Below are 14,237 nucleotides of genomic sequence, written 5' to 3' on the forward strand. Positions count from 1 at the left end.
CCCTTCTAACATTGCGCTTATTCATTGACTATGTGGTAGCTGTTACCACTTTGAACAAAATGTTCTCTGTTAGATTAAATAACAAAACCAAATAATTTTATTTAACCTTCATTTATTCATTCATAGCACTCTCCCTTTCATCATTACCTTCTTCCGGACAAATTTAATATTTTTTGCAAGACAGGTGTACCAGGGACAGATTTCCTTGATTTTTGTTTATCTCAGAACGACTTTATTTCTCCCTCATTTTTGAAGGATAATTTTGATTGACACACAATTCTTTTTTTTTAAATTTTTTATTACAAAGGGTATTACATATGTGTCCATTTCCCCCCCCGACACACAATTCTAGTTGGGTAGTTTTTGTAGGTCGACGCTCAACCATTGAGCCACACTGGCGTGGCTCTTATGTGTTTGATGGTTTTATTGATTTTAGAGAGCGAGAAAGGGAGAGGGGAAGAGAGAGAGAACACTGATGTGAGAGAGAAACATTGATCAAGATTGCCTCCCATACTTACCCCGACCAGGGACGGAACCTGAAACCTGTGCACGTGCCCTGACTGGGAATCAAACTGGCGACTCTTCAGTACACAGGACAATGCTCAACCCACTGAGTCGCACCAGCCAGGGTTCCGTGTTTCTAAGTGTCTGCGCACAGCCTCAACTTGGGTCAGGGAGAACATCTAGAAGGGTCTCAAATTGGCAGTTTCCCTCCCCATGTCAGTTTGATGCTGGTAAAATTCCAGTCAGGCTCTGGTGAAACAGAATCTTTGAGAACAGGCCTCATTAAAGAGAGCATAATATTGTAGGCATATTTTAGCCTGGTTATCTTCTGTCTCTTTCCAATTCTGAAGGTGGTGGGTTGCCCTGTGACCTTAATTCTGTGACAGATCTTAGAAGACTCATTGATTTTAAGTTTCTTTGCTATTTTCTTGTGAGAATGGGAATAGCACCTCCTGAGCTCCAAAGTGCTACATGAAAAATCAGAGGTCTCTGACTCCATGTTTCAATGTTTGACTGCTGATGTGTTGGAAAAACCCAATATTCATCCTGAGTAGGGAAAACCCCAGTTCTTCCCTCTGGCAAGTCTTTACTTTCTCTCTCTCTCTAACTTTCACTTCTGACAGTTCTAGTCATCAAATGTGTGAAAGGGTTTCTCACAACAAGCAATTCTCAGTGATCCCAGCTGGGTGTCCTACACCTTAACTCAAATAACACTATCTTCCCAGAAAAATGTCAGATCCCACTGGTTAAGGGGTCAGTCCCATAAGACATTCTCCCTCCCACTCCCCAAACAACTTCAGATAACTAGTGCAGGTAGTATGTCCCAAGTTTTCTCTCAACTTCTGTCCAAATCAAAGGTTCTCATAACTTCCTGCTTGGGTTCAATTAATTTACTAGGGTGGCTTATAGAATTCAGAAAAAAGACACACAGTTACATTTACCAGTTAATTACTAGTAGAGCAGCGGTCGCCAACTGTTGGTCCGCCAGATCGTCAATCGCTGTATTAGAGGGTATGATAAAGGATCCAGATCAATAGAATAAGACTGAGTGAGGTCTGTTGGGGTGCCTCAACCTCCTGCTACATGGATGTGCTCACCAAACCCGAGGCTTTCCGAACCCCATCCTTACTGGGATTTTATGGAGATGTCCTTGTGTAGGCGTGATCAGGTATTAACTCCATTTTTAACCCCTCTGCCCTCTCTGCAGGATGGGAGTGGGGCTGAGAATTCCACACCCCTAATTATGGTCTGGTCTTTCTGGTGAGAGCCCTTATTCAGATCCCCAACCAGGGTGTATTCACTGGAACAGAATGTGCTCCTAGGGCCCTTTGGAATTTAGAAGAGTTTTAGGAACTCTGTGCCAGGAACTTGGTCCAGAGACCAAGAGATATATTTTCTATTATTTGACAACCCTTTCATTTCCCCGTGTGTCCCACATTTGTACAAGGTGATATAAAAACCTGGCTGCTCCCTCCTTCGGTGCTGTAAGAGATCCAGCCCATAAAAGCCCCCTCTGTGTTTGTGCATATGAACTCTCACCCTAGCTCACCCCTAACCTCAATCAAAACCCCAGCCCAGCCCAGCCGACATGGCTCTGGTTGAGTGTCCCCCTATGAACCAGAAGGTCATGGTTTGATTCCCTGTCAGGGCACATGCCCAGGTTGTGGGCTCGAGCCCTAGTGTGGGGTGTGCAGGAGGCAGCCAGTCAGTGATTCTTTCTCATCATTGATGTTTCTCTCTCTCCCTCCCTCCTCCTCTCTGAAATCAATAAAAATACATTTAATTTAAAACAACAACAACAACAAAAACAGGCCGGGCTCCTTTCCTTGCCCTCTCAAGGCAATTTGCACCTGCGTGTGAGGCCTGCCCTGCTTTCCACAAGACTCCGCCTCAGTTATGTAATCATAAACCCCTTCATCCTGTCAGGCGTGTGTTAGTCTCCACAATCAACCAAACCTTGGACGGGGCCGGGGGTCTCATCTTTCTCTGCAGGTTATAAGAAATGTAACATGGCATATATATTGCAATTATTTGTTCTATTGGCAAGTCCTCCAGATATTTTCATTATCAATAACCTTGTTTTGAAATAGTATATATGATAATGAGTTTATGTAACCCATTCTTTTTAAAGACACTTGGCTTGTTACCAGTTTTTTTGTCAGAACCATGAATAAAACCTCAGATTGCCACATTACAGGACAAACATATAAATTATGTTCTTTTCCAACCTTAGTTACTTCTTAAATTTTTTTCATCAAATATATTCAGAAAAGATTGTACAGCCATGGCCAAGTGGCTCAGTTGGTTGGCGGGTCTCCTGTACCCCAAAAGATTGAGGGTTTGGTTCTCAGTCAGGCCACATACCTAGGTTGTGGGTTTATTCACAACCTCTCTCTCTTTCTCTCTCTCAAATCAATAAACATATCCTATAAAAATAATAAAAGACTGTACAACCTGTATTGGGGTAAGACTTAGCAATAACAATACACCTTTGGAATCGTCAAGATTTATAAACGGCCTGTGGGCAGTGGTGAGGGTTTCTTAGTGTTCCCGTCTTTGACTCATCTGTGTCCTGCTCCGTAGATGACCACTGCCTCTATTCTTTATTCTTTTTTTTAAACATCTTTAATATCATGGGGCCCCCTTTTAAAAAATGTTTTTTACTTGTTTGAGGGTAAAGGGAGAGAGAAATAGAAACATTGATTGGCTGCTTTCTGCACTCCCCCTACTGGGGATCAAGCACACAATGTGCCCTGACCAGGAATCAAACCAGCGGCTTCTTGGTGTACAGGTTGATGCTCAACCACTGAGCAACACTGGCTGAGCTCCATTCTTTATTCTTCCTAAAACCTTGAAAATGACCCGCAGTTCTGGCTGCCTGCTGCCATGAAAGCCAAACTTGGGAGACAGGTTCTGGTTGAGAAGTAATGAGGTTTATTCAGGTGTTGACAACCTTGAGAAAATGGCAGGCTCATGCCTTCAAAACCATCTTAGCATCTCAGTGCAGGCAGGGTTTTTATATATATAGGGAGAAGTTATGTAAAAGATGCTGGTGGGCCACCATTTCCCACCATGGTAGGAGAGTTAAACCAAGGAAGTATTCATACCAAAAAAGAGATCAGGTGGAGGGGATGTGGATGTACAGGCAGTGCCCTTGGTAGTTCCTATATGGAACTTTAATGTCAGCATACAGGAATTGGTTAGTGCTAGTCAAATCTGCATATGCCAGATTTGTTACTACTTTAAACCATATAATTTCTTCATTAGTTACTTCTTTATCAGTCCATCCAGGAAATGAGACCAGCCACTAACTTGTTCAAGCTATTTATTCAAGTAGCTTGACATGTTCCAGGATACATTCTTGATGGGGAAGAATATACTTCTTTGGTTATACCCGCCTGCCATGGTGGGGAATGGTGGCCCACCAGCATGTTTTACATAACTTATCTAAAACATTGATAATTATAGTCAACAAAACTGCTACTTTGCTTGCCAATCTGCAAAAACCTTTAGAATCTCTATCTAAAGTTGTCATAGAAAATAAAATTGCCATCCAGCCAGGGCTATTATTTCTTTATTTGACAAAGCTGCCTACATACTTTAAACATATCAAATTGGCCTAATTAATTTAAGCTTTCTTTTTTAGAAAGGAGAGAGAACAAATCCTTGAGATATTCCAGGAGCCCATTTTAATGATTCAAAGCCAATTCTAAGTCAAGAAAAAATCTCTTAAAATTTAAAACCCAGGCCCTTGCTGGCTTAGCTCAGTGGATAGAGCATAGAACTGAAGGGTTCCGGGTTCAATTCCAGTCAAGGGCACATGCCTGAATTGTGGTCTCGATCCCCAGTAGGGGATCTGCGGGAGGCAGCCGATCAATGATTCTCTCTCATTATTGATGTTTCTATCACTCTCTTCCCTCTCCCTACCTCTTAAATCAATAAAAAAATATATTTTTTAAAAATTTAAGACCCAGGAAGGTTGTGAAACATACTTGGCCAAAAGATCGTATGTCATTATGAAACAAATTATTTACCCAAGTAACAACAATAGGAATCACACACAAACACAGGCTAGCAAAACTTGACTTCTTAGGATTAACCGTTTGACTGCTAAGGAGCGCTATCGCGCTTTTCTTATTTAAAACAAATTTATGTAAACAATTGGTATTTTTTAATTTTTGTTGTTGCAAAGCAATACAAGTGAGTTTATTGTATAAAAAGTGTTTTACATTTTTTCCCATACACGTGCAATTAGTGCCGCAGTTTTGGCATATGTCCGAAAAAATACGTCAGCAGCCAAACGGTTAAAGAGAGAGGTTTTTAAGAAATCAAGTACCTGATTAACACAATATGACATACGATTATTTAATGATATGTAGAATCTTTGCTGTCTAGGCAGATATAGAAAAACTTTTTTCCCTTTTAACAGACTGAAAAAGAACAAAACAAATTCTATATTAGCTTACTTTTGATAGACTCATTTACCTAATTAAATTCACTACTATATATTTCCCTCAAGATCTTTCTTGCAAGCTTGTTTGGAGGTTCTAGCAGGGGAGTGCAGCTACTCGTATACCCTTGACCGAAGACCGGTCCTCTCCTCAGGGGGAAGGTTGTCCTCTTCGACCGAGCGTGCAGCTTCGGGAGGGACGCACATGGATCAGTGAGGGAGGAGGGGGCACCCGCCTAGCCAGCCAGATCAGCCGAATCAACCCTGGCAATCAATGGGGTGACAGATGTCGCAGCCAGATCGCCCTCACATCCAAGATCTTTCTTAACAAACCTTCTTATGCATTCAGAAATAACCAGCTTTAGAGCAATAAATATTTCATATTTTATATCTTCTACCAAAGCATATAATTTCTTTCCACTTTAATTATAATTATTAACTCAGAAACCTTGATCTTTCTTAATGACAACTAAAAGCAATCAGTTAACATCTTTAGATTGATATTTTATGAATACGTTCCATAATTTCTGGAAAGAGGCAAAACACACTCAGATTTTCAAGAGACATATTTCAAATAAAATGTAAGATATATTAACAGATCTAAATCTGCCCTCTAGCTTCTCTGCAATAAAAAGCTTCATCTACTCTACTGTTAATTCCTTATGTATTCCGCATTTCTGACTGCGGTCTATCTCCATTTTTGTTTTCTATCTCTTCGTTGAAATTCTCACTTAAGTATATCTACTCTTCCTCTATGTTCATTGAGCATTTTTATGACCAATGTTTTGAATACTATATGTGGTAGATTGCTTGCCTCCATTTCGTTGAGTTCTTTTTCTGGAATTTTGTCTATTCTTTCATTTGGGACATGTTTCTTTCTCTCCTCATTTTTGGCTGCCTCCCTGTGTTTATTTTTATGTCTCCCGATCTTGGTGGAGTGGGCTTATGTAGTGGGTATCCTGTAGATCCCAGTGAAACAGTCTCCCCAGTTACCTGAGCTGGGCACTCCAGATGTTCCCTTATTTGGGCTGTGTGCACCCTGGTGGTGTAGTCTAGCCTCAGTTGGGTTGGCATGTCAATGGGAGGATTTACCCTCAGGCCAATTGGCTAAAATATCTGGCCTCAACCACAGACTGCCCCTTGAGAATGTTGCTCATGGAAGTGGTTGCATGGTGCTCTGGCATAGTCTAAAGCTGGCCACCAAAAAAATAAATTAAAAATAATAAAGCTGGCCGCCAAGTGCGCTGTCTCTGTGGCCTCATTGGAAGTGCAGGCTAAGATCAGCTGCCATCTGTACCCTGCCCAAGGCCACTTGGTATGAACTACAAAGTGATCTGCAGATGTCTGCTATTGTGCTGGGCTTGGAGGTGCCTAGGAGAGGCCAAGATGCAATCTGTGTCAGGTCTGGGACCACTTAGCAAGAGGTATGGGGCACGTTGAGGCCAGATGCTTTGGTGGTAGTGGGGGAGTGTTGTGAATCTTTGAAAGATTTTAGGAAAGTCTGTAGCATGATCCAAGACAGGCTTTTGTGTGGAAAATTCACTGGAAACAGTTTGGCTGGACCTGCAAGATGAGGGGGCAACGTTTCAGAGAGTCACCAGGGCAGTTTATCCAGGTTGATGGAGACTCAGGTATGGCCACCTACAGGCTCTATGGGGAAAGGCTCAGCAAAGGAACAATGGCTTCTTCCAGCATTTCTGTCTGGGAAAAAGCTGCCCCTCTAGCTCTTGCCTTAAATCCAAACAATTCAGTTCTTCCCTCCTGGTGTCTTTTTAAAAATATATATATATATTATTGAGTTTTTACAGAAAGGAAGGGAGAGAGAGTTAGAAACATCGATGAGAGAAACATCGATTAGCTGCCTCCTGCACACCTCCTATTGGGGATGTGCCCGCAACCAAGGTACATGCCCTTGACTGGAATTGAACCTGGGATCTTTCAGTCTGCAGGCTGATGCTCCATCCACCGAGCCAAACCGGTCAGGGCCCTAGTGTCTTTTGAGCTGCTGACTCGGCAGTGGAACTCAGATCAAGTGAGTTTGAGTAAGTGCATGCACAGGACCTTTAGGAGGAATACTTAGGACTCCAGCAGCCCTGTCTCACTCAGCCTCCATCCCCACTGGCTTTCACAGTCAGATGTTATGGGAACTTCTTTTCCCAGCGCTGGGAGCTCTTGCTCCTCAGGTGGGGGACTTCTGTAGCTGAGATAGCCCTCCTAATTTTTAACCACCACACATGGGTGAGAGAACAGTTCATTGCATATTTCCACCCCTTATCAGTCTCAATGTGGCTTCTTTTTTATATTCTTAGTTATAGGAATTTTGTTCAGCCAAATTTTAGGTGGTTCTCAATGATGGTTGTTCTATAGTATAGTTGTAATTTTGATGTGCTTGTGGGAGGATGCAAGTACAGCATTTACCTACTTCACCATCTTGACTGGAAGCCCTCAGGGTGGAAGTCTTAAAATTATAATATTTGTTTTATTTGAATAGCATTTTTCATTTCTCATCGTGCTCTGACCCCTGCCATTAGAGAAAAATAAGATGTAATATGATCACTATAAAGAAGTATTAATTTTCATGTGTTTATGATAAGTTTAAAATTATACGGAAGTAAATGTGAACACAATGTTTTAATGATAAAAGTCATAGACTAAATATATGGAGACAACATAATTATATGTAACCTTCCTGTAAATAAAGTCTGGGTGTCCAGTGCTGTCAGTCTCATGTACTGTGCACATATTTGTACTATTTTAGGACTCAGTAACCTTTGAGGATGTGGCTGTGAACTTCACTCTGGAGGAGTGGGCTTTAATGGATACGTCACAGAAGAAACTCTACAGAGATGTGATGTGGGAAACCTTCAGGAACCTGGCCTCCGTAGGTATGGATAACAACTTTCTTCACCTTGTTAATTAGAGGACAAGTGTTTCTTGCCCATCAAAGTTGTTCTAATGTGTATAACGTGGGAAGGGAGGACACTGATAAATAAACTGGGCGTGGTCACAGCTCATCATAGAAATAGAATCTAATGTTTCTGTAATTTCTACTACTTTTGGAATAAATTTTCTGGGTCTGTATTTTAGGAAAGAATTGGAAAAACCATGACATTGAAGATCTATACAGAAACCAGAGGAGAAAACGAACGTGAGTCACACTCAATAGAAAACACTGTTTTCCATGAGAAACCTGTTATGCTATGAAATTTTAAAAAGAAACATACAAACAAAAAACCCTGCTTCAAATTTGACCTCTCAGAAAATTTCCACCAAATTACTTTCTTATATATGACAAAGGCATTCAGTATTTGAAAACTAGTTCAAATGAAGAACAGTGTTAATAAACCCTGTATATGAATGTCACTGTTTGATAATAGCAAGGCTGAAGTCTTCTTGCACAGCATCCCGTTTATTCAATTTAAGCCATTTAAATAAGGCAGAAAACCTACTTTTTGCTATAAATCATAGAAATATAGCTCAAATATTCTAATAAATATAAAATCATAAGTAAATCATGAAGAATATGCTTCTTCTTTTTTCCAGAAGTCCTGTGGTAGAGAGAGTCTGTGATGGGAAAGTGGGTCGTCAGTTTGAAGACAACTTCATCCCTATTTCAGATCTCAATCTGAATGAGAAATCGCTTGGAGTAAAGCCATGTAGATACAGTGTGTGTGGGAAATCCTCCATACAACATTCGTCTCCTAATGGGAACGTCAGATGTCACACTGAACACAAGCCATGTAACTATCAGGAATATGGAGAGAAGCCATATAAACATTATCTCCAGTGTATTAAAAAACATGAAAGGAATCACAATGGAGAGAAACCTTTTGAACATAATATATGTGGTGAAGCCTTCAGTCCCAGCTATGTTGAAGTAGATGAAAAAACTCATACTGGGGAAAAACTTTTTAAATATAAGGAATGCAGGGTAGTATTTAGTGATCTCTCAATCCTTCCAGCATACGTGACCGTTCACACTGGAGATGAACTTTATAAATGTAAGGAAAATGAGAAAGCATCCATTTCTCGCAGTTTATATCAAATACCTGGAAGGAGTCACACTGGAGAGAAATCCTATGAATGTAAGCAATGTGGTAAAGCCTACAGATATCGCAGTTCCTTCAAAACACACGAAAGAAGTCACTCTGGAGAGAAACCCTATGAATGTAAGCAATGTGGTAAAGCCTACAGAGATCGCAGTTCCTTCAAAACACACGAAAGAAGTCACACTGGAGAGAAACCCTATGAATGTAAGCAATGTGGTAAAGCCTACAGAGATCGCAGTTCCTTCAAAACACACGAAAGAAGTCACACTGGAGAGAAACCCTATGAATGTAAGCAATGTGGTAAAGCCTACAGAGATCACAGTTCCTTCAAAACACATGAAAGAAGTCACTTTGGAGAGAAACCCTATGAATGTAAAACATGTAGGAAAGCATTCGCTTGTCTCAGTTACCTTCGAAAACATGAAAAGATGCACACAGGAGAGAAACCCTATGAATGTAAGCAATGTGGCAAAGCCTTCAAATATTGCAGTTCCTTACAGTTTCACAAAATGAGTCACACAGGAGAGAAACTCTATGAATGTATGGAATGTGGTAAAGCTTACAGTGGTCCCACTGCCTTAAAAACACACCAAGGAATTCACACAGAAGAGAACCCCTATAAATGTAAGGACTGTGGATCAGCCTTTAGATATTACAGTTCTTTACAAGTACATGAAAGGTCTCACACTGGAGAGAAACCCTATGAATGTAAAACATGTGGAAAAGAGTTCAATTATCTTAATAATCTTCGAAGACATGAAAGAGTTCACACAGGAGAGAAACTCTATAAATGTAAGCAATGTGGTAAATGTTACAGCGATCACACTTCCTTCAAAACACATGAAAGAAATCACATGGGAGAAAAGCCCTATGAATGTAAAACATGTAGTAAAGCATTCGGTAGTCCCAATTATCTTCGAAAACATAAAAGGAATCACACTGAAGAGAAACCTTATGAATATAGATGACATAGTAAAGCCAGATATTACACTACCTTAGAGTCACATGAGTGGATTTACATAGCAGAGAAACACTATGACTGTAAGCAATGTGGTAAAGGTTATAACAACCACACTTCCTTAAAAACACACAAAAGAAGTCACATTGGAGAGGAACCCTATGAATGTAAAACATGTGGAAAAGAGGTCACTTGTCTTAATTGTCTTTGAAGACATGAAAGGACTCACACATGAGAGAAACCCTATGAATGTAAGCAATGTGGTAAAGGTTATAGTGATCACACTTCCTTAAAAACACACGAAAGAAGTTACACTAGAGAGAAACATTATGAATGTAAAACATGTGGAAGAGTTCAGTTGTCTTAATTATCTTAGAAAGCATGAAAGGACGCACACAGAAAAACCCTATGAATGTAAGCAATGTGGCAATGGTTACAGTGATTTCACATCTTTAAAAACACACAAAAGTAGTCACACTGGAGAGGAAATTTATGAATGTAAAATATTTAGAAAAGTGTTCAGTTGTCTCAGTTATTTTCAAAAACATGAAAGGACTCACAGGAGAGGCACACCATGAATGTAAGCAATGAGTTAAAGCTTTCCATTCTCTACAAGGCTTTCAAAGACATGAAAGAAATCACACTAGAGAGAAACTAAATGTAAAAAACGTGGGAAAGCTTCCATTTTGCACACAAACTATTGAACAGAAGTGAGCATGCACTGTTCTATCCCATCCTAATTTTTTTTCTATGAGCCGAGTGGTATCTATACAAGCCCAATGTTTTTCCCCAATGGAAACACCAAAAAGGAAAGGGAATGCATCTGTGAGGGCAATCATCCAAGTATTAATTTGATTGTATTAAGTGACCTGTTGGGAGAGGGTATCATTTTGAGTAATGATCATAATTTAGTATAAAAGGAGATGTGGACCCAGCTGGTATGGCTTAGTGGTTGAGCATTGACCCATGCAACGAGGTTGCCAGTTTGATTCTCAGAGCACATACTCAGGTTGTGAGTACGAACGATCCACAGTGGGGAGCATGCAGGAGGCAGCCAATCAATGTTGATGTTTCTGTCTCATTGATGTTTCTATCCCTCTCCCAGTCTAAAAATCAATAAATTTTAAAAATAGATATATAAGGAAATGTGGGAAATTTTCAGATACACTATATCTGAATGTAGGGAAGACTTAAGTCATCCCAGTTCCTTCCAAGAGCATGAAAGGAACCACTGGATAAAACCTTTGAACATAAATAGTGTGAGAAGGGCTTTAATATGCACACATCCTTACATGTGAAAAATCTCAGGGAAAAGAGATAAAACTACATGTGACATGAGAAAGCTTGATGGAAATTAATCCATGTAAAATGTTCCAGAAAACTTTCAACATGAAAGAATTCATCTTAAGTTTGTATATACAGTGTTTATCAAGCTTGTTTTGTAAAATGCATCATTGCAATATAGATTTATAACTTAAGAAATAAATATTGAGGTGAGATAACTGGGAGTTTTCTTTCAGCAATAGTACATAAAATTACTAGATAATGCTTTTTCCTTAAATGCATTAATATTTTCTTTCCATTTTGAAGCCTGTTAGATCCCTGGGTGAACTGAAGTGTATTTCTAATGTGCAATTAGATTAAATTTTTATACTGTTTTATTTGTCCTGTGTGAAGGTGCCATTGTAAAATGACAGTTTGGTATTTGTTGGGATTTTCCTATTGGCTTTGTACAGTTCTGGGTATCCTTAGTTCACTAATATAGTCTACTTTTTCTTTCTTTCTTTTTTTTCTGAAGAAGTTCTTTTTCTGGGGTGACAGGAGTAAAATATTGAACACTTGGAATAACTTTTATGTATGGCAAGTTTATGAAAGAATATAATTTTATATAAATTAATATTTTCACATTTGGGGTCCTTATTCTTTATTCTGACTATTTGTTGAATAGACTTTAAGAAAAGACATAAAAAGAAGGGAGACCTGTCGAATGAAAAAAAAAATCTAGAGTTGGAGATATTCACTCCCCTGTTAGTAATGTTAGGACCTAGATTTTTTAGAATTCATCTCCTTTATGGTTCCATCTTAGGATTCACAAGTAGCCCCACTTGCATGAGATTGAAAAGGAGAAATGAATAACACATCAGATTTTGAAACCACCACATAGGGAAGAGACAGTTGTATAAGACTTTTGAGTATGATCCTTTGCCCTTCCAATTAAGACTATCCTCATAACCACCACCAGTTATTTAATTTATACTTTCTTAGAGGTGTAGGTTTCCACTGATGTTTTCTCAAGATTCACATCAAAGATCCATTAATTTGGATTTTTCTGTAAGCCATCATGTGTCCATCTGGAAACTTATGTCTGAATCCCCTCTTCTCTAGATTACATCCATATTAGATGTAATTTGTATAGGAAATATGCTGTTGACAGTGCTAGGATGTGTTCTTTATTGACCATGACATCTACAATGTTGCAGCCAAAAAGGACCTAGGAGTTTGTTTCTCTGCTGCATGTGCAGTGGCTGCCTTAACCTGGTCCTTCCATGTGAGAATCTGCCTCTTCTTCCTGTCAGGAAGACTGCGTGTTTCCTGTTACTTGAAGCTGACGTCGGTGTGAACAAAGTTGAGATCAACTATGTAAAACATTGTATGTACTAATAGAAGGCTTTTAATCAAGTGAATAAAGTATGTGTAAGTTGTAAAAAGAAAGGAAATAGGAAGGAAGGAAGGAAGGAAGGAAGGAAGGAAGGAAGGAAGGGGGAGAGAGAGAGAGAAAGGAAGAAAGAAAGAAAAAAAAGAAAGAAAAGAAAGAAAAAGAGAAAAAAAAAATGAAGACAAGTCATTACAGGCATACATTGGATATACTGTGAATTAGGTTCCAGACAATCACAACAAAGTGAAAATCACAGTGAAACAATGCTAATCTTACTCATGGAGGATATTGCTAACCGGACAGAACAGCTAGGCAGTGTCCAAGAAAGAACGTCCGTGCAAAGATTTTCTAAGATGATGTCTGAGCCCAGGAATGATCCTGTGGGTGAGAGGACGGGGGATTTCATACAACCTCTCCCATGAGGTTATTGTCAGCTTTCCTCTCACCTAAAAGAACCAACGGGGCCTTCAAGTACTTCCCTTTGCTGGTTCTAGGGAGCCATAGCTTAGGTCACTGGTCACAGGCTTCTGCTCCCTTAAGAAAGAGCTTGTTGGGCCCTAGCCGGTTTGGCTCAGCGGGTAGAGCATCGGCCTGAAGACTGAAGGGTCCCAGTTTCTATTCCGGTCAAGGGCACATGCCCGGGTTGTGGGCTCAATCCCTAGTAGGGGGTGTGCTGGAGGCAGCCAATCTATGATTCTCTTTCATCATTGATGTTTCTCTCTCTCCCTCTCCCTTCCTCTCTGAAATCAATTAATATATATATATGTTTTTAGAACGAGCTTGTTGGAAAACAATTAAAATAGTCTGTTTCATATGCAAAGAGTTGATGATGATGCTATGCGTCCAAGAGGGGCAGTTGACTTTGGGAATGCTGGGAGATATTAGAAATTTAGAAATTTGCTGACAAAGGTAGGGATAAATGGTGATGGAAGGAGGCCTGACTTTGGGTGGTGAACACACAATACAATATACAGATGTTGTATTGTAGAATGGCACACCTGCAACCTATATGATTCAACTAAAAGGAAAAAAGACATTTGTTGCCAGTTCTTGGAAGAGCTAGGCTGGGGGCAGTGGTCATGGATATGAGACCCTGCTTCTCACACATTTGGAAAACAGATCCCTTAAGGAGAAATCAGGGACTGGAGGCCCTACAGGCCTTCTCCTTGTTACATTTGTATTTATTTAATTTTTACTTATTGATTTGAGAGGGGGGGAAGGGAGGAAGGAGGGTGGGAGAAAAAGAAACATTGATTTAATTTTCCACTTATTTATGCATTCATTGGTTGATTCTTGTATGTGGCCTGACAGGGGATCGAACCTGCAACCTTGGTATATAAGGAAGACACTCTAACCAACTGTGCTACTTGGCCAGGGTACATTTGTATTTATTATTTTATTTTTATTTTCAAATGTATTTTTATTGCCCTAGCCCAGTGATGGCGAACCTATGACACGCATGTCAGAGGTGAACTCATTTCTTTGGTTGATTTTTCTTTGTTAAATGGCATTTAAATATATAAAGTAAATATCAAAAATATAAGTCTTTGTTTTATTATGTTTGCAAATATCAAAAAATTTCTATATGTGACACGGCACCAGAGTTCAGTTAGGGTTTTT

At 39.7% G+C, this 14,237-nt stretch overlaps 1 protein-coding gene across 1 annotated transcript; it reads left to right on the plus strand.

Moving 5' to 3' along the window:
- The first annotated feature begins 6,573 nt into the window (after positions 1-6,573).
- Positions 6,574-10,199, plus strand: LOC102772612 (zinc finger protein 709-like). Its single transcript, XM_015569724.1, is given in 5 exon segments — positions 6,574-6,585; positions 7,713-7,839; positions 8,042-8,102; positions 8,498-8,742; positions 9,025-10,199. Coding segments are annotated over 5 exon segments (1,392 nt in total). The 3' UTR covers positions 9,972-10,199.
- Positions 10,200-14,237: the final 4,038 nt, after the last annotated feature.

This window comes from Myotis davidii, unplaced genomic scaffold, assembly GCF_000327345.1.
Source record: "Myotis davidii unplaced genomic scaffold, ASM32734v1 scaffold751, whole genome shotgun sequence".
NCBI lineage: Eukaryota > Metazoa > Chordata > Mammalia > Chiroptera > Vespertilionidae > Myotis > Myotis davidii.